This window comes from Cotesia glomerata, linkage group LG5 (genome assembly GCF_020080835.1).
Source record: "Cotesia glomerata isolate CgM1 linkage group LG5, MPM_Cglom_v2.3, whole genome shotgun sequence".
Classification (NCBI taxonomy): Eukaryota; Metazoa; Arthropoda; class Insecta; order Hymenoptera; family Braconidae; genus Cotesia; species Cotesia glomerata.
In genome coordinates this window covers 12366441-12392476 of record NC_058162.1, presented here as the reverse complement: position 1 = coordinate 12392476, position 26036 = coordinate 12366441, and the positions used below count along the sequence as shown (strand labels likewise).

At 38.0% G+C, this 26036-nt stretch overlaps 1 protein-coding gene and 1 long non-coding RNA gene across 2 annotated transcripts in view; one reads left to right on the top strand and one right to left on the bottom strand.

Moving 5' to 3' along the window:
* Window positions 1-755: 755 nt before the first annotated feature.
* Window positions 756-26036, bottom strand: part of LOC123264729 (disintegrin and metalloproteinase domain-containing protein 10) — a 259035-nt gene continuing 233754 nt past the window's right edge. The window contains exons 12-14 of the mRNA XM_044728164.1: window positions 12582-12746; window positions 1040-1160; window positions 756-925 (exon numbers count right to left, since the gene is read on the bottom strand). Of these exons, the coding sequence (XP_044584099.1) occupies window positions 918-925; window positions 1040-1160; window positions 12582-12746 (294 nt within the window). The 3' untranslated portion in view covers window positions 756-917. The remainder of the gene's footprint in view (window positions 926-1039; window positions 1161-12581; window positions 12747-26036) is intronic.
* LOC123264741 lies at window positions 13621-24569 on the top strand. Its single transcript, XR_006509416.1, has 4 exons — window positions 13621-13631; window positions 13800-13810; window positions 14028-14029; window positions 24476-24569. It is a non-coding gene; the product is annotated as an uncharacterized LOC123264741 (long non-coding RNA).

The window sequence follows — 26036 nt, the reverse complement described above, 5'->3', positions numbered from 1 at the left end:
GTGATTTTTTTGGAATAACTTTCAAACGGCTATATAGATCAACTCCAAAAACAAATCAGCTCTTTACCTTGAAAAACCACGTCGATTGCCGCTAATCCGGTCAAAATCGGTTGATTCGTTCGAGAGATATCGTGCAGGAAAGAAAACCGAAAAAAGTGTTTTTTTGGAATTACTCCGAAATTTCTAGTTTGACCAATTAAAACTTAGATTCTTTATGAGGCTTAAAAAACTGCGTAGAATTCCGCCAACCGCGTTAAAATCGGTTCATTCATTCAAAAGTTATTGCGGTTTGAAAATTCAAAAAATAGTGTTCTATGAAACTTTTATCAGACTTTTGAGCTCAAAGAGCTCAGAAGCATAGAAAAGGTATCTTTTTGAGCTTAGAGAGCTCAAAACAACACATAGATTCTATTTTTGAGCTCGAAGAGCTCAAAAACTTTGTAGGTGCAATTTTAAGCGCCCAGGTATTAACGGAATCAGCGGGAAGTTGCTGGGATGGCCTTTAGGGTCAACCGTTTTCCTAATTTTTTTTAGTTGGATAAAAAAATTTGAAAAAATTCTCAAAAATGTCTTTCAAAGATAGAAAAGAATAGAAAAGTTTTAGCTAAATCTAAAGGGGTCGGGTTCAAAAGTGGTTAATTTGGCATGGAATACCCCATATATATTCGAGACTTATGCTCGAAAATAAGGAGAAGTTTAAGGGACGGCCTTTAAGATCAACCGATTACTAGATTTTTTCACAGAAATTCATAATGTTGTTTAGTTTTTCCATATATTTATAACAATTAAATAGATACAAAAAACTTAAAACCATGTACATTTTTTCTGTAAAATTCTTCATTGAAACACAGAATGGATATATGATAATGTGCTTCTCTTGCCTTTCTTTGGTCTTATATATATATATAAGTTTTCATCTAAGAGCCTGAAAACAAAAAATTTATGATTCATTAATAATAACATTGATCAAAAGAAGATATAAAGCAGTATTTTAAGAATAGCTTAGTTAATTCTATTTAGGTTTTTTTTGTTATCATACCTTTAGGGTAATATTGCGCTCCCCGATCTCCATTATTATTATGAGTAGATACACGAGCATTATTTCGAGTTGAGTTTGAACTTGGAATATGCCTTGAAGCGGCATTGTTGTGAGGATATCGCTGAAAAAAAAAGTTCTTTTAAGAATAATAACTGGAAAGTCACTTTATAAACTTAACAAAATATACGTCATAATCCAATAGAAGCTAATTTCAAAAAATAACAAAATATACGTCATAATCCAATAGAAGCTAATTATATTTAAAATTTTTTTTTTTAGAAAGAATTATATTAGATTTATAGATGAGGCCACGTGTATGTATCCTATTAAAGTTACGCTGTATATAACAGACAGACAATTTCCCTACATATTGTTTTTTAAATTCCTGCCATGAAAATCAATGATATTCAAAAAATCGGAAAGTTGTTAGTTTCAGCCCCGTTTTAGAAATTAATTCTGTGTGTGTGTGTGCAATTTTTTTTTTCAACGAGAGGGGAGGGGTAATCTTTTAAATACACTGACAGATGATGTTATCGGTAGTGTTGGATTTCCAACCACTAAACCTCCCACTCTCATTATTCCCCACACTTCGAGCAGGGAAGACTGGATCGAGACCGCTTTAGCATTACTTCAGCCCATTCCGTGCTGTGTTTAATGACGTCTGCTCCTGTTCTACTGGTTTCTCTCTGAAATAATATCCATCAGAAGGTGCCGCGCGTTAACAGCGATTTCATTCCAGTCTTCTTCTTTCCGTATCATGTGGTTCACTAGGCTTTCAGGCTTGAGCGCTTTGCCTATAATTGCTTCGGTGTTTGCTCTGAGATTTTTTCAGCGTTTGCACTCGAAAAACGTGTGCTTAGCGTCGTCATTTTTGTCCGTGCAGTACTTGTACATTGGAGTCTGGTGCAGGCCCAATTTAAGTAGGTAAGTGTTGAATGAGCCACGGCCAGTCAGCGACTGGGTCAGAAAAAAGTCCGTCTTACCGTGGTTTTGACTAAGTCAGGTTCCGATGTGAGAGATCAGGCGAGCTGTTCATCTACCCGTGTCGCAAGGCTTCCATCTATCTACCCATTGTTTGAGCGTTTCTGCCTTCAATCTTGCTCTGGTCTCGTTCGAGCTATCACCTTTGGTTTTGAGGTTGTAGAGTTTTGCCCTTTCGAATGTTAGGAGGTCAATAGATATAGCCCCCGCTATAACAAGTACAGCTGCCTCAGCTACCGTGCGGTAGGCACAGGTCACCCTGAGGGCCCCACGTCGTTGTACTGCCGCTGTCTTCTGCCGATAGATCTTCTGCTTCAGAATATCCGCCAATACTTCCTCTCCATAGAGAAGGATTGAGTGGACCACTTGAAGAAGAACTCTTCTCTTTTTTGCTCGTGGGCCCATGGTGTTGGTCATGATTCTTAATAAGTTGGACACCGTCTTGCTAGCCTCTACGCATGCACTTTCAAGACGTTCGAGAGAGGACAGCTTTCTGTCCATCGTTACGCCAAGGGATCGCAGTGCCCTAGTTGATTTCGAAGTCGTCTCGCCAATATCTACTTTAGAGGGCTTCGGAAACCATCTCTGGCGCATCAACACAACCATCCCCGTTCTTTGCTTAGCCAGTTTTAGGAGGTATTGTTCAAGCCAGTCCTTGACGGCGTCAATGGTCAACCGAACCAGGAGTTCAGCCTCCTCTGCGCTGGCCGTCGTTACTGTGGCTGTAACGTCGTCGGCAAAACTAGTTAGCTTGGCTTCTTTTAGTAGCGGAATCTTTAGTAGCTCGTCGTAATTTGTTTTCAAAGGTCGGGCCCATAACTGAACCCTGTGGTACGCCAGCTGTCATCGGGTATTCCTGCGTGCCTTCCGTAGTTGTTACTATAACCGTTCTTGTATCAAGGTAGTCGTCCACTGTGACCTGGTTTTCTTGTTTTACGTTGAATCCGTTCACTCGTGCGTCAAGGACATCGTCCCTTTTCACACTGTTAAAGGCGTTTCTTACTTCCAGTGTGAAGAGTATGCAGACTTGGCGCGATTTTAGGTTACCAGACCATGCTTTGCCCACGATATCTGTGATCTTATTAATTGCTTCGATTGTCGATCGACCTTTGCAGAAGCCGTGTTGGTTATCGGCCAAGCAATACTTGCCTGTATTAGTTTTTCGAGCAGTTCCCCGCCGCTGTCTAACATGCAGAATGGTCTGAAAGACAAAAGTGTTTGGGGGTTTCCCATCCCCTTTTTCAGCAAGACCAGTCTCTGACATTTTCAGGTGGTAGCAAACGTTCCAGTTGCAAGGCACGCATTGTATGTATTTAGCAGTAGATCTGGGAATTCCTGGGCTATGATCTTAATCACTAACGTTGCAATGCCGTCAGGACCTGGTGCCTTCCCTGGTTTGAGGGACCTTGCTAAGTCTTGAAGTTCCTTGGCTGTGAAGGGTGAAACTCCACTATTACTTGCATGATGCCTCTTCTCTCGCGGTGGGTGTTCGGGGAACAGCTCCACTACGATGTTGTCCATTTCAGCCGGGGTTTTTAGTGCTTCTGGTACAGCCTTTCTTTGAGTTTTTTAACGACAGTCCAGTAGGCTTTGCCCCAGATATTCTGGTTCAAGTCGTTGCAGATTTCCTTCAACAATGTTGCTTTGCTCACCATGATGGTATGGTTCAGCGCCTTTATGGCCTTTGTGTACTCACTTGCGAATGTGTGTGGATTTTTTTCTTTTTATTTAACGAGGGGGAGAATTTTTTAAAGACACCGACAAATGATGTTATCATTAGTGTGGGAATTCTACCCACTAAACCTCCCCTCTCGGTGTTCCCCGAACAACGGTGCGAGAAAGACTGGATCGAAACCGCGTTAGCATTACTTCAATCTAGTTCGTGTTTCGTCTCACGACGCCCGATCCTAATTACTGGTCCCTTTCAGTGGGTTTTCCTTTTAAAAGGCACTACGCGTAGGCTGCGACAGCTGATCAGTTTTCTTGTTTGAGCATATAGGTGACCAAGCTCACGGGGTAGAGCCTGGTGCCTATAATTTCTTTGATGCTGCTTCTGTAGTCCTTCCACTGGTCATACTCGAAGAATGTGTGTTCGGCATCGTCGATTTTGACCGGGTAGTTTTTGCATGTCAGCATGTAGTACAGACCCATCTTGAAGAGATAGGCGTTAAAATGTCCGTGTCCTGTCAATAGCTGGGTAAGGAAGAAGTCCGCATCCTCGTGCTTCCGAGAGATCCAGACGCTGATGTCTGGAATCAGGCGCTCCGTCCATCTGTCCGTCTCTCCGGATGTTCATCGGTCCTGCCACTCATGTAGCGTTTCCTTCTTCATCTTCGCTCCTGCCTCCTTTGAGTTGTCACCGTTCATTTTAACGTCGTAGAGTTTAGCCTTCTTAAACGCTAGTAAGTCGATAGGCGCTTTTTGGTTCGTGGCCCCATCGTGTTGGCCATGATTCTTGACATGTTGGATACTGTTGGAACCATGACAGGTTGGATACTGTCTTGTTTACTTTCGTGTAGGCGTTTTCGAAGTGTTCTCGGAAAGACAACTTCTCGTCTATCACTACTCCCAAATAACGCAGTGCCCTTTTTGACGTCAATTTTGTCCCACCCATGTCCACGGCGAAAGGTTTTGGGAACTATTTTTGTCGAGTTAGGAAGACCATCTCTGTTTTATACTTAGTGAGTTTCAGGTGGTGTTTTTCGAGCCAGGTTTCGACGGCGTCAATAGTTTCCCCAACCAATAATTCTGCCTTCACGGCACTGTCTACTACTATTTTAGTCGCGATGTCATCAGCAAAGCTCGTGAGCTCCACTTGTTTCGGCAACGGGATTTCTAGAAGCTATTTCTAGAAGATAAAGCAAACGTCAATCTTTTCTTCATAGACTCGCTAACGCAGTGAGTTTTACGCCAACACGGACCTATTCAGGTTCCTTTGTAGTATGCGCGTCATTTGTGCCCTCTCGTAACTTTGGCAAGTACGCCATCCTGAGCATCCTTCTCCGGTGTACAAAGGAAGCATTTTGGCTTCACCGCGCAGTCTACAGACATGTAGTTTACGTGCGTGCATGTTTGTGTGTGTGTGTGTGTGTGTGTGTGTGTGTGTGTGTGTGTTTTTTTTTTTTTTTTTTTTTTTCCCTAAGGGGGGGGAATCCTTTTTACGGATTCTAGGCATAGTTGTTTGACCTGGATATGTGGCGACTCGACGCAGCGTCATACTAAAACTCGACACTAACGCCCCTACCCAATAAACCCTAAACCCCTTTTCCTTCCTTCCTCTAATCCCTCATGAAAACCGCCGTCAGGCATTACTTCGTGAAGGGAGGATCTAGCTACTGCTCTTCCTTCTGGTGGCTAAGGTGTTAACTACCTTTCTTCTATCTTCTGCTATTTGCTCTTCTTCTTTCGGTGGAACGCAAGTCTTTGAGGATTTCTGTTGCAAACGTGTTGGTAGCGTTCCAGGCAGCTTCTGATGACAACATTGCTTCCACTAGTGAATCTAGTTGCATTCTCTGGTTCAGGATCCTCTCCAGTTCTTCACGCTGTGGATCGAAACGAGGACATACAAAGAAGACGTGCTCCGCGTCTTTAGCAGCTCCTGGGCAGGACGGGCACTCCGAAGAGTCATCGTGCTTAAAGCGGTGTAGATACTCTCGAAAACACCCATGTCCCGACAACATCTGCGTAAGATAATAATTGACCTCACCGTGATTCCGGTTAAGCCAAATGTCGATCCGAAATATGAGACGATGCGTCCACCTACCCTTCTCTGCAGCATCCCATTGTAGTTGCCATCGGCCTATGCTCTTCTGCCGTTCTTCAATTCTAAGTTCTTCAGGGATCAGTGCAGTTGACCTTTTTCGTTGGTAAAGGGCCCGTCTTTCCTCTGCTAGAACTCTAAGAGGTAGGGTTCCAGCAATGACGCACACTGCTTCTTCTGATATAGTGCGGAAGGCACTAGCTACTCGTAGGGCACTCAGTCGATATACTGGTCCAGCCTTTCTCCATGATTCTTGTGTCTTTAATGCGTCGGCCCAAATGGATATTCCGTAAGTGAGCACCGATATGACTACTGATGACAATAATAGCCTCCTGCTCTGTTTTGGGCCTCCGACGTTCGGCATCAGTCGTGCGAGACTAGCCCTCACTACAGACGCTTTGGCACTGACATGTTCCACTTGCTGCTTGAAGTTGAGTCGGGCATCAAGCATCACTCCCAAATATCGGATATAAGGTTGTGATGTGATTTCTTGTTCGCCGACTTTCAGCTTAATGGTCTCTACCACTTTTCTGCTGGTAATAAGTACTGCCTCAGTCTTGTGTTGCGCCAGTTGCAGGTTCACTGCGTCCATCCACCGGTTAACGTGCTCAAAAGTGAGATCGAACATATGATTTATCTCGTCAAGGTGTTTGGCAACGATCACTACGGCTACGTCATCTGCATATGCTACGAGTTTGACGTTTCTTGGCAGAGTTAGTCTTAATAGACCGTCATACATAATGTTCCACAGGAGCGGGCCTAGAACTGAACCTTGTTGTACCCCTCCAGTAATATCATACTCCCTCGGACCGTTCTTCGTGTCATACTTCAGGACCCTGTTTTCAAAGTAGCTTGCTACGATCTTAAGCAGGTATTCTGGTACATTCTTCTCTTGGAGGGCCTGCATGATGCATTTCCAATTGGCGGAGTTGAAGGCGTTTCTGATGTCTAGTGTCGCCACCAGGCAATACTTCTTCGTTCCACCTTTCCATCTGGTTCCTGCGATTGCTTCCTTGGCCGTATCAACAACCTGTTTGATTGCGTCCAGGGTTGATCGTCCTTTCCGGAATCCATACTGATTGTCTGCCAGGAGTGGGTCGACTACTGCTTCAATTCTCTGGTGAATTATGCGCTCAAATATCTTACCCGCCGTATCTAACATGCAAAGTGGTCGGTAAGATGACGGTTCTTCTGGTGGTTTCTTCCCTTTAGGTAACAGTACCAATCGTTGCTGTTTCCACTTACGAGGAAAAGTCCCCTCCTTGAGGCATGCATTATAAGCGTCGAGGAATAATGTTGGAGTTGCCTTTATGATGGTTTTCAAGGCTATATTAGGGATTCCGTCCAATCCCGACGCTTTATTATTCCCTACACGGTTACAGGCCTCCAGTAGTTCTTCTTCAGTGACAGGTGTAATGTCGTCCAGTTCGCCTGGCGCCAACTGGACACGTAGGTGATGGCATTTGTTGTTTTTTCAGGTGGGTCATAACCACCTTATAAGGCCTACCCCACACGTCTTTATCCACCTCGTATATAAGCTCTTTCCAGCATCTTCTTTTGCTCTCTTTAATGGCTTTATTCAGTTCACGACGCGCCTTTTTGTACTCTGCGATCAGCTCCATTGAGTTGAGCCGTTGATAGCCGCGCTGGGAGATTCTTCTCTTTCTATGACACTCTTTACGGAGGACGCTGATGTGGTCGTTTCACCAATGCACCGAAGGTCTCGAATTTATGCCACGTTTACGAGGCATACTGGCATCACAAGCATGTGTTACTCTTCTCATCAGGTCCTTAGTATGTTGTTCTGCACATCCAGTGTTGATCGGATCACCATCGAGGGCTATTAGCAATGCTTCTGGGTCAAAAGATTTCACCTTCCAACCAACGATGTTAGACTGCTTGATTGGTCTCTTGAGGTTCTGGTCGTTTGATATTTCCCAGAATATCGCATGATGGTCGCTGGAAGTGTAGATGTCCAACACTTTCCAGTTGTAGTCACCTCTAGCAAGGCTATTACTGACAAAAGTAAGGTCTACAATTGAGCTTGCGTCACCTTTGGTGTAGGTCGGCGTATCACCACTGTTGAGCGAAACTACATCTAGTGTAGTAAAGGCCTCTAGTAGTGCTTTCCCTCGTGCGTTGGTATGTTTGCTGCCCCAGTCAACTGCCCAGGAGTTGAAGTCCCCGGCTATCGCTACTGGATGGTATTGCTTCGCATCTTCAGTTAGTCGATCCAAGAAATCAGTGAAGTCAACAATGGAGAGGCTAGGTGGTGCGTAGCAGCTATAGAAGCGGATGCCCTCTACTGATACTGCTACAAAGCCGGCATTGCTGTTGTCGACTGCATTTTGGAAAGGGAGCTTGCCACATGACCAGATGACAGCTTTGGATGTGCTATCAGCTTCCCAGGGTTGGGTACTCAGGTGTTTATATGGCTCTGCTATTAGTACCAAGTCAAGCTCTAATTCTCGCACGGTCTGCATGAGCAGGTCATGCGCGGCCTCACAGTGATTGAGGTGTGTGTGTGTGTGTGTGTGTGTGTGTGTGTGTGTGTGTGTGTGTGTTTTCCCCTTAGGGGAGGGGAATCTTTTTTACGGATTCTAGGCGTAGCTGTTTGGCCTGGATATGTGGCGACTCGACGCAGCGTCATACTAAAACTCGACGCTAACGTCCCTACCCACTAAACCCTAAATCCCTTTCCTCTTTCCTCTAATCCCTCATGGAAACCGCCGTTACCATTACTTCGTGGGGGGAGGATATAGCGACTGCTCTTCCTTCTGGTAACTAGGTATTATTTTACCTTTCTTCTAGTTGTTGTCATTTGCTCTTTTTCTTTCGATGGAACGCAAGTCTATAAGGACTTCTGTTGCAAACGTGTTTGCGGCGTTCCAGGCAGCCTCTGATGACAGCATTGCTTCTACTATTGTCTCTGGTTGGATTTTCTTCTTCAGGATCATCTCCAGCTCATCGCGCTGTGGGTAAAATCGTGGGCACTCAAAGAAAACGTGCTCCGCGTCTTCATTGATTCCTGGGCAGGACGGGCACTCCGGTGAATCATCATGCTTGAAGCGGTGAAGATACGTCCGAAAACATCCATGTCCTGACAACATCTGCGTCAGATAGTAATTAACCTCGCCATGACTCCGGTTTATCCAAACGTCGATTTTCGGTATGAGACGGTGTGTCCATCTTCCTGTTGTCGCGGCGTCCCACTGCGATTGCCATCGTGCGATGCTGTTCTGCCGTTCTTCAGCTCTGAGTTCCTCGGCACTTAGTGTGGTTGACCTCTTTCGTTGGTAAAGGTTCCGTCTTTCCTCAGCTAGAACTCTAAGCGGCAGAGTTCCGGAAATGACATACACTGCTACTTCTGATATCGTGCGGAATGCACTGGCTAGTCTTACAGTGCTCAGTCGATATACTGGTCCAGCTTTTCTCCATGATTCTTGCAACTTCAGCGCGTCTGCCCAAATGGATATTCCATATGTGAGCACCGATGTGACAACTGATGATAGAAGTAGTCTCCTGCTCTGCTTTGGCCCTCCGACGTTCGGCATCAGTCGTGCGAGACTAGCCCTCACTACTGACGCTTTGGCACTGACGTGTTCCACTTGCTGTTTAAAGTTGAGACGGGCATCAAGTATCACTCCCAAATATCGGATGTAAGGTTGTGATGTGATTTCTTGTTCGCCGACTTTCAGATGATGGTCTCTAACACTTTTCTGCTGGATATAAGCACTGCCTCAGTTTTGTGTGTAGCCAGATGCAGGTTTACCGTATTCATCCACCGATGGACTTGCTCGAAGGTGATGTCGAACATGTTGTTAATTTTGTCAAGGTGTTTAGCGACGATTACTATGGCTACGTCGTCTGCATATGCTACGAGTTTTACACTTCTTGGCAATTTCAATCTCAATAGGCCATCGTACATGATATTCCACAGCAGTGGACCAAGAACAGAGCCCTGGGGTACATCTCCTGTAATATCGTACTCTTTTAGACCATTCTTCGTGTCGTATTTAAGAACTCTATCGGTGAAATAGCTGGCCACTATTCTACACAGGTATTCTGGAACGTTTTTCTCTCGAAGAGCTTGCATGATGCAGTTCCAGTTGGCGGAATTGAAGGCCTTTTTAATGTCTAATGCCGCCACCAGGCAATACTTCTTTGTGCCACCCTTCCATCTGGTTCCTGCGATCGCTTCTTTAGCCGTGCTAACAACCAGATTGATCGCGTCCAGGGTTGATCGTCCTTTCCGGAATCCATACTGGTTGTCTGCCAGGAGTGGGTCGACTACTGCATCTATTCGTTGATGAATTATGCGCTCAAGTATCTTACCCGCCGTATCTAGCATGCAAAGTGGTCGGTAAGATGACGGTTCCGGTGGTTCTGGTGGTTTCTTCCCTTTAGGTAACAGTACCAATCGTTGCTGTTTCCACTTACGAGGAAAAGTCCCCTCCTTGAGGCATGCATTATAAGCGTCTAGGAATAATGTTGGAGCTGCATTTATGATGGTTTTCAAGGCTAAATTAGGGATTCCGTCCAATCCCGGCGCTTTATTATTCCCTACACGGTTACAAGCCTCCAGCAGTTCTTCTTCAGTGACAGGTGGGATATCGTCCAATTTGCCTGGCGCCAACTGGTAATCGTAGTTGCGTTGCTGTGGAAACAGTGCAGTGACGATTTTCTGAAGAAGTTGAGGACACGTAGGTGATGGCACTTGTTGTTTTTTCAGGTGGGTCATGACCACCTTATAAGGCCTACCCCACACGTCTTTATCCACCTCGTATATAAGCTCTTTCCAGCATCTTCTTTTGCTCTCTTTGATGGCTTTATTCAGTTCACGACGCGCCTTTTTGTACTCTGCGATCAGCTCCACTGAGTTGGGCCGTTGATAGCCGCGCTGAGAGATTCTTCTTTTCTTATGACACTCTTTACGGAGGACGCTGATGTGGTCGTTCCACCAATGCACCGAAGGTCTCGAATTTATGCCACGTTTACGAGGCATACTGGCATCACAAGCATGTGTTACTCTCCTTATCAGGTCCTTAGTCTGTTTTTCTGCACATCCAGTGTTGATCGGATCACCATCGAGGGCTATTAGTAATGCTTCTGGGTCAAAAGATTTTACCTTCCAACCAACGATGTTAGACTGCTTGACTGGTCTCTTGGGGTTCTGGTCGCTTGATATTTCCCAGAATATCGCATGATGGTCGCTGGCAGTGTAGATGTCCAACACTTTCCAGTTGCAGTCGCCTCTGGCAAGGCTATTACTGACAAAAGTGAGGTCTACAATTGAGCTTGCGTCACCTTTGGTGTAGGTCGGCGTATCACCACTGTTGAGCAAAACCACATCTAGTGTAGTAAAGGCCTCCAGTAGTGCTTTCCCTCGTGCGTTTTTATGTTTGCTGCCCCAGTCAACTGCCCAGGAGTTGAAGTCTCCGGCTATCGCTACTGGATGGTATTGCTTCGCATCTTCGGTTAGTCGATCCAGGAAATCAGTGAAGTCAACAATGGAGAGGCTAGGTGGTGCGTAGCAGCTATAGAAGCGGATGCCTTCTACTGATACTGCTACAAAGCCGGCATTGCTGTTGTCGACTGCATTTTGGAAAGAAAGCTTGCCACATGACCAGTTGACAGCTTTGGATGTGCTGTCAGATTCCCAGGGTTGGGTACTCAGGTGTTTATATGGCTCTGCTATCAGTACCAAGTCGCGTGTGTGTGTGTGTGTGTGTGTGTGTGTGTGTGTGTGTGTGTGTGTGTGTGTGTGTATGTGTGTGCGTGCGTGTGTGTGTGTGTGCGTGTGCGTGCGTGTGTGTGTGTGTGTGCGTGTGCGTGTGCGTGTGCGTGTGCGTGTGCGTGTGCGTGTGCGTGTGCGTGTGCGTGTGCGTGTGCGTGTTTTTGTGTAAACCTCTCCTAACTTTTGAACATCTTAACCGATTTTAATAAAATTGGCGGCGATAAAATGGCTTTACTAAACTTAGATTTTCAATGCTACTTAAACCGGATTCAGATCAATAGATTTTGAGAATGAAATCTCAGGAATAAAATTTTCAAAAAAAAAAATATTTTTTTGGAAGAACTTTTAAACTAATTTTTCGATCAATTCCAAAGTCTAATCAGCTCTCAAACTTGTTAAGCGCCGTTAATTGCTGTAAACTCAAAATCGGTTGATGCGTTGAAGAAAAATCAATGACGAAAAATTTTCAAAAAATCTGGAAAACGGTTGATCATGCAGGCCACCCCTGGAATTTTCCGCTATTTACGAGTTTAAAATGCTCAAGAATTTATCTTTTTCGAAGTTCTGAGCTCTTCAAACTCGAAAATCTGGCAGTTGTTAAAGTATTAGTGAGAAATTTAATCTCTAAAAATTCCATAAAAGTGTTCTTTTAGCATAACTTCAAAATTTTACGTCGAACCTTTTGGTAGGTAATAAACAATCTTTTTGTACTCAAAAAACTTCGTCTAATGCTGCAAATCCCATAGAAAACGATTGATTTGATCGGAAGATATCGCAATTTGAATTTTTCAAAAAAATATGTTTTTAACAACCACTAGATTCTCGAGCTCGAAAAAGTCGTGCTTTTGAAATCCAAGAGCTCAAATCTTCGGAATAGATAGTTTTTCGAGCGTTTTGAATTCGTATCTAGCGGGAAGTTCCGGGGATGGCCTGCAGGGTCATCCTTTTTTCAAATTTTTTTCCTAAGGTACTATTGATTACTGTGCAAAATGTCAATTAGTAAAACTTTCTTTCTGTCTGTACGCAGTCATCATTTTTATTAAAACAGTAGATACATTAATTACCATCCTTCGAAATGTATTCATTGGTCTTCTTAGAGTGTCGCTTATCCGCTGAGCAGGTGGTTTCTTCGGGTTGCTTGATGGTGTATGAACTGCACAACATTTAATAAAAAGTCCCATGAAGATAATAAAAGCAATACTCATTAGTAGTACTGCCCACCAAAATTCCTGAAATGTATGAATTAAAAAACTAAAAAAAATCATTCAAAAGTAATCTTTTAACTTCGCTTTAAATTACTCAATTTCTTTTCAGTGAATATATTAAATTGAAGTCATAAAACTTCATTTTTTTTGTTTGTCAAATGTTTATTTTGTTATTAATTTATGTATTCAACAGTAGTCTAAATTTCCAATGGTTCGATCAAAATTTCAAAGAAATTTCAAGTAAACAGCACTTTTTTGAACGCGGCAAACCGTTCATTATTCAAATCGTTCTCGTATTACAGCTCTTTATCTAGTTAATTCAATGATTGAACAGCCTCTGCAGCAAGTCCACTATCTTAATAAGTTCATGCCTTATAGACTAAATGTAATAATTTTTGTTGAGCTAGTTTTCATGTACTTGTTATAAACTAAATCTCAATTGGGTTATTAATTGGGAACTGCAGTCGGATTGAAAGCCAATACAACTTAATCCAATTCAATGTGTTTTTTGAAAACAGTGTTTCGTATTGAAACGCATTGAATTGGATAGAAAAAGTTCGAGATAGAGCTCCAACTTCCGACCAAGCCTGAATCACACCATAAGTAATCAAGATAGAAATAAAGTTAATGATGCAAAGCTGCCTTCTATCAAATAATAATATTAATGTAATAACGTTAAATATTTATATAAATATATAAATTACCCGCATGGAAAAATGTATGAAAGAATATATTTCAATATATGTTCTTTTGCGTTAACCATATACTTATATTTTGAAATATATGTCTGCATAAATTTCAGCATCTATGCGCACTTCACAAAGAAAAAACAATCAAACTGGCGTCCAAGATGATGACAACCGCTACAAGCCCGCTAACACGACAGGGGCAAACGTCATCAGATCTCGAGTCCAGAGAAGCCGCATTGATGGTCATTTGAACTCTCTAACACAATTTTTATTTAAGCTCATGTTATTATTTAAAGGTGTAGTGGGACACACTGACTTGTATTTTGCATTGTGTGCTCAAAGTTGTGAGTTCAGATCGGCGATTGAATTAAATTTTTTTTCCTCTGAGTAATATATATTGTAACGTGGTAGATTTTTTTTATTCGACGCCCAATACTTGGGGTATTATAACCTTCCAGGCTCGAATCCAACGTCGTGAATGTTATGTGTGAATGAATGAAAATTTAACTCATTTTTATGAAATTATTTTGTACAAATACGTAACGCTGAACGAGTAACGAAGACAGAGAGAGTCACACCGAGTACGAGGCTATGCATTGGAGCAACAAGGATGGAGATGTGACGTCAAAAAGCGAGCACCGAAGCGAGCGAAGCACCGAGCAGCGTAAACACCCGAGAAGTATGAGGACAAATCGATGCTGCACTGCTGCATTTTTCCCAATACGACGATCACCATCGATGACAGTTGGTTAGTCAGTACTGCAGGAGCAGAGGTGACTAAAAACTGTCGTGTAGGCCCGTTGACTGTTATGCGGACCTAAGTTAACTATCGACTGGGATCAACGGCAAGGAAAACGACGATCAGCGCCGCCAACTTCAACGAAGGAAGAAGCGGGTACTTCTCCGTGAAGAAGACGATTCAAGGCTGGACTGTCGACGAATACGGACGCGCTTTTGCGCGCTCCGCAACATAAATTTAATTTCGAAGTATTGTCGCGATTTTGTTTATTTGAAATTAATTTGTAACTTGTTGTTAAATATTTATTTTCTAAAATAATTACTTATCGAGTCGACTGCACGAAGCTCTCCCGAGCTGATACGACGAGGACGCCGCTCTGTTATTTGGTAAGCCGACGTTATTGTTTAGTGTTGAATCCAGCGTTTAGAGTCCAGGTGGTAATTTTGTAAAATATTTTTATTAACAAAATATTACGTGAGGATTCAACGCTTTAAGATTATTTTTTTTTTACTGCTGATATTACATAGTGTGATTGCTGATATATGAATGCGAGTGTGTAAAATAAATTTGCTTGTGACGACGTGTTAATTTTTCAAATTAAGAGAGAATTGAAGTATCGCCGTTTTAATAATTTTGTTAGAAATTAATATCGACCGCCGACGAATATTTTTGTTAAATAAATTGTTATTTTTTTTATTAATTCTTCTGAATTTATTTCGAGTAATTTTAAGGATTTTCGTTTATTTTGCTGTCCTATTTTTTTACCTGGCGCCCTTTTTAATAATGATTATTTTTTTTAAGTAAGCCAAAATACCAATATAAATGGTAAGCCTGGCTTGGTAAATCACCGGATCAGGCAAAACCCCGTTATAATATATATATATTGTGACATGGGAAAAATTCCCCATGTCAAAAGACTAGTTTGGCTATTTGTTTTATTTTAATTTTCTTTATCATTATTAATTATTTTGGCTTAGCTGAAGGAATGCGGAGATTCGACGTGACTGTGTCACCCCAAGCAGCCTCCTGATCAGAGTAGGAAGCTAGAGGTAAGACTCATAACAGAAAACGCGCCGAATTTGAAAAGTATGCATGAATGAGTGTGAATATTGTAGAGAGTATGTTAGAGTGAGAGCGAAAATAAGTTGAGCGATCAGACGAACCCGCGAATTTGCACGGAGCCATCAACGACCAGCGTGACATCTGGAGGAGGACACGGCGAGAGCGAAGCAAAATTTGAAACCGACGAATGACGACGGCGGTTGATCAACGGCAGCAGAGCGAGGCACCATCTGGGGGCCGTAAGCCGAACCGAGTGACATATCGACCAATCATCGATCGCAACGGAGTACTGGACGCATCCCGTAATACAACGGCCGGCTAGAAGAAGCCGTGAGCTGATTGGACGCGAGTTTTTGGAACTAACGAAAAACTAGAGAACACATGTTGCCGAGGAGGCAGCCATAATTGATTGATTCTGATCTGGACGCCGTACCTGTTGGTTCACGAAATTCCGATACGTGCATAAAATAATTTTGAGACGCAATTACGATCCGTTATTGGGTTAAATTTTACCATTCGTTAATTTGTTGTCTTGTTGGAGATATTTTGACGATCTTTTATTGAAAAATCGCCGAGTGACGATTAATTTTTATTATTACGTGCACGTGGGAGACGCCATCGTCGAGACATCGACGCTATTCCGCCTGCTATCCCGCCAACTTCGTTGAGAGTCAGCTACCTGGACGAGTACCGACCCGAGGGGTTCACTGCTACCGCAGGGTGAGTCTGATCGCTAGTCTAGCCCCAGGGTGTCCTCACCGCGATATCGCGATCAATTTTAGTAAATTTCACCAGTTTGATTTTTGGTGTAATCCACAGATTCGGTAGAATCTGGCGCCAAGTTCCGTTCAAATCCATTGTAAACGGAGCGCCAGACTACCGACTGTGTTTACTGTAAGCAGGACGATATTTTGAGGTTGCAAATTTTATTTAATTCTACGGTACTTTTTTTTTCTAAATTGTATATTATAACAGTAATTCATACTTTATTTTACTGACATTAATTAATAATAGTCGATCATAACAATTAATCTGCTTGAAATTATTAAATTTAATCAGCACAAACTATAGCAACGCAAAAATTTAGATCCTGACTTTTTTTCGATGTAAAAAGTGACATGCCACAGACTAAATAATTCGAGAATACATGGTAATCCTCCAATAGATGGGAAACTACAGTTGAAAAAAGATATTTCAAGGCTTGCATCTACATCCGCCAGGGTGCGCTTGAATTATTTTTACATAAACTGTAGCTTCAAAGGGATAGTTTGCTATAAAAAATGCAGCCAACGCGATACTTAAGTTGGTACCAATTGTAAATTTTATTATAATTACAAAAATACTAAAATCCGAACAAAAACAGTTTCACTGTAAAAAATCGCGCCAAGTCCACGTTCATAAGACTATTAAGAGAAAAAAATTTTTTTTCTTCACAAAAAGATATAAAATAAAAAAATTGAAAAATCCAAGTAACCGATATGATTGTATACGATTTTCGAAAATTAAAAAAAATTTTGTTGTAAATTTAAAAATTAAAAAAAAAATTTGGAACGTACTTGGTGTGCGTGGTTGCAAAATATTTTACTTTTAATGAAATTCGTAAAATTTATTTACTAGGACTTTCAAAAAATTGAAATACACAATGACGCACACCAAGTACGTTCAAAAATTTTTTTAATTTTTAAATTTACAACAAAATTTTTTTTAATTTTCGAAAATCGTATACAATCATATCGGTTACTTGGATTTTTCAATTTTTTTATTTTATATCTTTTTGTGAAGAAAAAAAAAATTTTTTTTTCTCTTAATAGTCTTATGAACGTGGACTTGGCGCGATTTTTTTACAGTGAAACTGTTTTTGTTCGGATTTTTTTTTACTAATATTTTTTTTTCAAAAGTAATTATTGAATTCCTTTCGGATTATCGAGACGTGTGTGACGACACTCAGAGGCATGGTACCATCGGGGTGGTATTTTATTATTTATTTTTTTTGTTATTTTTTGTTGTGTTCGAGACGCTGTCATTGAACCTACTGTTTGACATTATTATTACTATTGTTAATGGTCTTATCGGTTGGAACATTGATATATGCCGACAATTGAATGTGATTTTTGTTGTTTTTGTTATTAAACGTAACGCCCGAGAAATTTGGAGCTGTGTAAGACAGCTAGCCCGACCGACGCGCCATCTCCGAGCGCGAGCCCAAACTTATCTCGAGCTTCAACTAACCGCAAGCTTAGTCGATTTACCGACCGTAATTAGTTATCCGCCGCGAGCCCGCCAAATTGTTGAATTTTGAATTATTTGAATTATTATTTTGCGAATCATCATCGAATTAAAGTTACATTGTGTTTAATTTCCTATTGCAAATTACTTGGGTAATTGGCGAGCCATTGACAGACCGAATTTAATTTTTTTTATTTAATTAATTTATGAGATAAATTAATTGGTTATTTCATCGTATGATTAATTATAAATTCATTTGGAATTTGCGCGAGCCGTTGACGGACTGAATTTAATTTTTTTCTTCAATTATTAATTAATTTTAGAAAAATTAATTGTTTATTCCATTGTATTATTAATTATAAATTAATTTGGGAATTTGCGAGCCATTGACGAACCGACTTTAAGCTTTTATTGAATTATTAATTAGTTTGAGACAAATTAATTGTTTATTTCATCGTATAAGTAATTATTAGTTAATTTAAGATAAATTAATTATTTAGAGTATTGTATTATGAAGTATAAATGCTCTTGAGCATTTGCGATCCACCGACGGACCGAATTGAGTTTTATTATTTTTACTTTTATTATTAATTAATTTGAGCAAAATTAATTGTTTATTTCATCGTATAAGTAATTATAAATTAATTCGGGATTTCTACGAGCCGTTGACGGACCGAATTTAATTTTTTATTTAATTATTAATTAATTTGAGCAAAACTAATTGTTTATTACCTTGTATTATTAATTATAAGTTAAATTGGGAATTTTGCGCGCCATTGACGGACCGAATTTAATTTTTGGTTATGATTAATTAATTTCAAGATCGATTAATTGCTTACGTCATCGTAGTATTAATTATAAGTCATTTAAATTATTATCTGCGAGCCACCGACCTATCAATGTTATTGTTGTTTCATTTAGTTATTATTGTTCGTTCATTCGACGAAGAATTAACTGTTATTATAGTAATTTTTGAAAAATTATTAATAATTCTTGGCGACTGTTAAAATAAATTGTTGACTGGACATTCGGCGATTAATGTTTTTTTGTTTTTCTTTTTCCCGAGCTTACTTAGATTTAAGCATTTTACGTTTCGCCGTTCATTCGAATTTTAAATCTCTTCGTCATCGACCCGCCGCCCGACGACAAACGACAACGACTTCGAATCGTGGAACGGTAAGTTCCTGGCGCCCAACTACCTTCGAAACCTAGGTAAGCCATTTTAGGTGGTGCTCTCCGGCCCTGTCAACGCCAGTGCCGGTGAAAAGACCATTATAATATATATATATATATATATATATATATATATATATATATATAAATCCGAACTAAAGTATTTCATCATTTATAAACTGTAAAAGTCCATCCAACCTTCAACTTTCAGTCCAGCAGGAGGAGGAAAGCCAATAGTCTAGTCAACAAGTTCAAAAACGTGAAAAATAGAGATAAAGGTCCTAAAAATATGAGCGATGGCTCATTCGATTCGGAATCACCTCTAGAAAAATGTTTTTGAAGGATTTTGGTGCAGGTAAAAAATTGCAATTGTTATTAACAAAATAAGATGGAAAAAAAAACGATATTTCGTTTTTTGTTAATAACTCGAAAAATATTAATATTTAAGCAATTTTGAAAAAGCCCGTTAAAGAGGAGAAAATTTCCAAGAAAAAAGTCCGTACTCCCGGAACTCTATCTCCATTATTTATAATTTTAATTTGACGTTGAAAATAGGGCTCCGCGCGGCTGTTACGGCATGCGCGCGCCGCCGCTAAAGAGAGCTCAGCAATAAAAATAATTTTTTTATAACATAAAATGTGATTTTAAAAATTTGAAAAAATTCTAGTATCTTCTTAACACTTGAAAGAATCGAGCCGCGAATCAAAAAAAGTTTAATCACCATTTTTGAAAAAGTTATCTAATTGTTAACTAACAAATTTTTTCCCAATCTCCGTTGGCATAAACAATGGGATAAAAGGTATAAATAATTGGCCTATAAATTTTAAACTTCGTGGAGCCCTTTTGATATATATACTTTATAAGATCCTGCGATAAATTTTCATTAAAGTTTATTAATTTGTTAATTATGATTTTTTATAACTATTGAAAAATTAAAAATCTAAAAAAGTTGATAAAAATTTTTTTCAACTAATATTTAGCTATGCCTGTTTTCACATTAAGCAATGGCAGTAATTAATATAGGTTATGAATTTTTACGTAATTTGTTTATAAAATTGTTTTAAACAAATAGAGAAATTCAATATTTTTGAAAAATTTTTTTTGCTATTTGGTTGTCCACAAAAATTATGATTTTTAAAAAAAAATTTTTCTTAATTTTAATTTTTAATTGTTTAAAAACGATTTTTTCATATTTCGATTGTTTAAACAATTAGTTAAGAAAAAATTTTGCTTTTAAAAATCATAATTTACACTTTTAAATAGTTTGGCAAAAAAAAAATTTTTTTTATTAATTATTTAATTGTTTATTAGTTTAACAATTTGTTATAAACAAATATTGACCAACGTTATATTTTTTTTCTGAAGCAGAAAAAAATTATAAAAACAGCCATATATAAAAAAGTTCCAAAAAAAATTTTCTTTTATTTATTATAATTAATTTTAATATCATACGGTACGGTAATTATCGCCACTACTTGATTTGTCAATTAAAAAATTGATATATCTTTTAAACTATCAGAGATACGATAAAGGACATTCAGGTCTTTTTTATAGAGAATGAATTTTTCTTTACGAAATAAAATTTCTCCAGAGGTAAAGTTTACTGAAGATATGCCAATTCCGCGAAATAAAGACTTCTTCCTTTCAAATCTAAAAAATAAGTCGAGATTTGTTGAGTATCTAATTAATTATTTACAACAAAAAGATAGCTTCACTGTTTCCCAAGCAATTGAAGATGCGGATGTATTGATAGTACATACAGCAATAGAACTAACACAGAAGTTCGATAAAAAAGTTATCGTGGTAGGCACAGATGTGGATTTGGCTGCAATGATTATCGATTTAGCACCTAGTGACAAATATATAGCTATGTGGAAGCCAAAGATTTTAAAAACACCAGATGTAATTTACGAAGCTGATAAAAACGCTAAATTTAAGAATTTGTTACTATTTAGCCATGCTTTCACCGGGTGTGATACAGTAAGTTCCATCTTTAGAAAAGGTAAACACAGCTTACTGGAATGCATCCAGAAAGACCCAATTTTGAAACAGGAAGTAGAAAAGTTTTATAACTCTCAATCGTCAGTCAGCGAGATAAAAGAAGCTGGAGAGCGAGTTATGCTGAAATTATTTGCAGCTAAAGAAGATACGATTAACCAGTGCAGAATCGAACGCTTCTCAACTGGTGTCACAAACTCTACCGCAGTAAATTTGGCAACTTTACCACCAACAGCTTCTGCTACACATCAACATTCTTTAAGAGCTTATTATCAAGTGCAGACATGGCTTGGTAATTTAAAAATCCTGAAGACTGGGGATGGCAGAAAACAGAAACTCTCTTTCTACCGATTAGAACCACAGAACCTTTGGCACCAATAGATTTACTGAAACTGGTACACTGCAGCTGCTCAACTTCAAATTGCAGCAAAAATTGTAGTTGCAAAAAAGCTGGGATGAAGTGTACTAGAGCATGTAAAGAATGTAAAGGGGAGAGCTGTTCAAATGCTACTGACCTGGTTCAACTTACTGAAAACGCCAACGAAGATGAAGAAGATGATGATGATGATTTTGATTATATTTCGGAAAAAGAGTTAGAAAAGCGAAATACAAAACGATTAGCTTACGAGAAATTCAAACGATCGATCTATGGATTAGATGATACTGATTCAGAAGAAGAAGAAGAAGAAGAAGAAGGAGAAAAGGAAGAAGAAGATCAAATAGAAGAGGATAATGCAGTTGAAGAAACGGTGGAAGTCTCTCGGACTTCTAACGTTGATGAGCCAAGTACTTCACGAATTTCTCCTTTGAAAAAAAAAAGAAAACGTCAAATATAAAATAAAAACCGTAAAAACTATTTGCAATACTGTAAAGGATAAAAATAAAGATAATAAATGTAATCGAACAAATTTTATTATTATTCAACCACCTTAATTCATTATTATAAAAAATCTTATATACTTTAACCGAAAAAAAGTTATTTTTTAAATAGATTAATAAAATAGTATAAAATAAAAACAAGAAATTTGGGATGAAAATTACAATAAATAAGTAGAATCTCGATGAAAAGTCTATTAAACTGTTTAGGAAATCACGGGAACAATTTTAAATAATATACACAAAAAGAATTTTGATTTTTTACATAATAAAATAGAATACATTTATGTTCAACGGAGCTCCAGTCAAATGAACACCAAACACAGTAAGTATATTGTTTAAACAATTAGCAATAAAAGTATGATTAACAATTAATATGTTAGAAAATTAATCCCTTAACAAAATTGTTTGAAGGTTTTTTGCTGTATCTGCATAATTTAACAAGTTAAAGATCACAAAAGATACGAAAAAGTCAAAAAATACAGAATTTTTATAAACAAATGCATGTAATAGCTAATAAACAATAGATACGAACTTGATCTTAGATCCATCTGAAAGAAAAATTCATTCTCTATAAAAAAGACCTGAATGTCCTTTATCGTATCTCTGATAGTTTAAAAGATATATCAATTTTTAATTGACAAATCAAGTAGTGGCGATAATTACCGTACCGTATGATATTAAAATTAATTATAATAAATAAAAGAAAATTTTTTGGAACTTTTTATATATGGTTGTTTTTATAATTTTTTCTGCTTCAGAAAAAATATAACGTTGGTCAATATTTGTTTATAACAAATTGTTAAACTAATAAACAATTAAATAATTAATAAAAAAATTTTTTTTTGCCAAACTATTTAAAAGTGTAAATTATGATTTTTAAAAGCAAAATTTTTTCTTAACTAATTGTTTAAACAATCGAAATATGAAAAATCGTTTTTAAACAATTAAAAATTAAAATTAAGAAAAATTTTTTTTAAAAATCATAATTTTTGTGGACAACCAAATAGCAAAAAAATTTTTCAAAAATATTGAATTTCTCTATTTGTTTAAAACAATTTTATAAACAAATTACGTAAAAATTCATAACCTATATTAATTACTGCCATTGCTTAATGTGAAAACAGGCATAGCTAAATATTAGTTGAAAAAATTTTTATCAACTTTTTAGATTTTTAATTTTTCAATAGTTATAAAAATCATAATTAACAAATTAATAAACTTTAATGAAAATTTATCGCAGGATCTTATAAAGTATATATATCAAAAGGGCTCCACGAAGTTTAAAATTTATAGGCCAATTATTTATACCTTTATCCCATTGTTTATGGCAACGGAGATTGGGAAAAAATTTGTTAGTTAACAATTAGATAACTTTTTCAAAAAGGGTGATTAAACTTTTTTTTCTTCGCGGCGCGATTCTTTCCAGTGTTAAGAAGGTACTAGAATTTTTTCAAAATTTTAAAATCACCTTTTTTGTTATAAAAATTATTTTTATTGCTGAGCTCTCTTTAGCGGCGGCGCGCGCATGCCGTAACAGCCGCGCGGAGCCCTATTTTCAACGTCAAATTAAAATTATAAATAATGGAGATAGAGTTCCGGGAGTACGGACTTTTTTCTTGGAAATTTTCTCCTCTTTAACGGGCTTTTTTCAAAATTGCTTAAATATTAATATTTTTCGAGTTATTAACAAAAAACGAAATATCGTTTTTTTTCCATCTTATTTTGTTAATAACAATTGCAATTTTTTACCTGCACCAAAATCCTTCAAAAACATTTTTCTAGAGGTGATTCCGAATCGAATGAGCCATCGCTCATATTTTTAGGACCTTTATCTCTATTTTTCACGTTTTTGAACTTGTTGACTAGACTACAAGCAGCGGAAAAGAAACGAGTATAGGACATCTCATTTTTGGACTCAAGATTCTAAATAATAAGTGGAGGATATAATTTTTATTTCCAAGATCGATTATCGTGTTCGAGGGGCCCTCTCCGGGGTTTTCACCTTCGCGAACCCATCAAATAAAAACAACGGCCCAGTCGTTAGGGAAATTCACCTGTTGTCCAAACCTCCTTTAACCCAGCTACCGAAATCCAATAAATACCGTAACATCGTCCTTTTTCTTGTAGTGTATAAGATTGCGTGTAATCTTAAACAGTACAATTCCTTTAAAAAAATTTACGATGTTGCATCGCTATTATTCAATTGTTTTCACTCTAGTACGGCACTGCAATGTCCCATAATAAAAATTACGATTATTCCACAATAATGTTCAATAGATTTTTCTTTCCGGATATTTTTAGGAACTTGATTTATATTTTTCACATTTTTCAACTTGTTTAACAGACTAAAAATGCATGAGGCCATTCCTCTTTAACCGATAGACTAAATATTTATTTATATACTTTCCATTCAATTTTTTTTTCTTGTAAAATCGACAATTGATAATTAATTTTAAAGAAATCAATCATTAAATATTCATATTTCAGACGAAAATAATTAGTAAAACGGTTGGCCCCACAGGCCATCCCTGCGACCCTGCTAATTTAAAATGCATAGCACAAATTTCATAGTCGCACCAAAGTTTTTTGAGCTCAAAAATCTAGTTTATATTCAGTAAAACACTTTTTAACTTCTCGCTACGAAAATTGAAAATTTTCGACTAAAGGGAAGTTATTGATTTCGGTCCGATTTTCGAAAGTCGAGTTTTCATCGGATCTCCACGTTTTGAGGTCCCAAGAAGAAATTCTAACTATTCCCACTGAGGTGTCCGACCATGTGAGTGTGTGTGGATATATGTGTGTAAATAAATTTTTGTCGTACGGTTTCTCAAAAACGAATCAACCGTTTGAATTTTACGACATGGCATTCGAAAGAGTTGATCAAAACTTGGATCTAATTAGATTTGAGGGTTAATCTATCGAGCTATAAATTTTAAAGCACAATAAAAATATACAGGTTTATATTGATTGGTTGAAAAATCTGGAAGATACACTAGTCACAAAAATTAAGGGATGTAAAAAAAATTCCAAATTTTTGGGTGATTTTCAACGAGCTGTAACTCCGAGGAAAATGGTCGTACATAAAAAAGAAATAATCAATAATTCTGGAAATAATGATCATATAGGAAATCTAAGAAGAGTTTTGAAAACTACACAATATTCTCTATAAGAACTATAAACGGCTTTTGAAAAAAAAATTTTTCTTGAATTGAAAACTCGGACTGAAATAAAGACAAAAATTCGCATAATTAAGGATATTTGGATAACTTGGTATAACTTTGGATAAAATGGATGAACGAAGGACATCGTCGGTAATTTTTTAGACGAGAAAAAATTTGGAAAAATTTTTTTTCGGTAGTTTTCTTAGGATTTCTCCAGACCTGGACATGACAAAAAATTTTCATGTTCATGTCTGAAAACTAGACACTTGGAGCTACAATTTGCTTTTTTTCTTTTTCCTGTACGACCATTTTCTTCGGAGTTACAGCTCGTTGAAAATCACCCAAAAATTTGGAATTATTTTTATATCCCTTAATTTTTGTGACTAGTGTATATTCCAGATTTTTCAACCAATCAATATAAACCTGTATATTTTTTTTGTGCTTTAAAACTGCGTCGGGTGCTTTTTTAAAAAAGAAAAATCGAACGACGCATTCAAAAGTTATAGTTGTTTCATAAATAGTGAAAAACGGTGCTTTAAGCTTGAAAAGCTCAAATAACAAAAAAACACATTTTAAGGCGGTCACATTTTAAAACATCATCTGATTTTAGAACGCTTGGCGAAATTGAGCGTGGTTTAGAGAACTTTACTGAAATGCTCAGGAAGAAATCCGATATATATCCCTCGAAGAAATCAACCAATTTTGATACAATTTCAGGCGGTCGACGCAGTTCTTTAAGTTAAACAACAAAATTTTTTAACAAAACAATTGATTTGACGTAAATTTTACAAGTTATTTTGAAAAAACACTTTTTTTTAATTTCTTTCGACAACGATATCTCTCGAACGAATCAACCGATTCTGATGCGGTTCACGGAAATCAACGTCATTTTTTGAGTAGAAGAGCTGGTCAGATTATATAATTTATTAAAACAATGATATTGAAGTAATTCCAAAAAAAAATTTTTTTAATAAATGAAAACATTTGAAACATGAAACATTAAAAGTACTGCACTATCTGGAAACTATTACAGATGAAAAGCTGTATTTTTTCGAACACCTAGAGAGGGTTGCATAGAAGCCAGCAAGACCGTATCCAGCTTATCGAGAATCATGGCCAACACAATCAGCCCACAAACTAAAAAGAGAAGAGTTTTTCTTACAGTAGTCCACTCTATCCCGCTCTATGGAGCCGAAATATGGGCAGACATCCTGAAACAAAAGACCTATTGGCGTAAAATAGTGACAGTTTATCGCCAAAGGGCCCTTAGGGTGACCTGCATCTACCGTAAGGTCTCCGAAGCAGCCGTACTGATCATAGCAGGAGATCTATCTATCAATCTATTAATATCAGAGAGGGCAAAACTTTATGACCTCAAAACTACAGG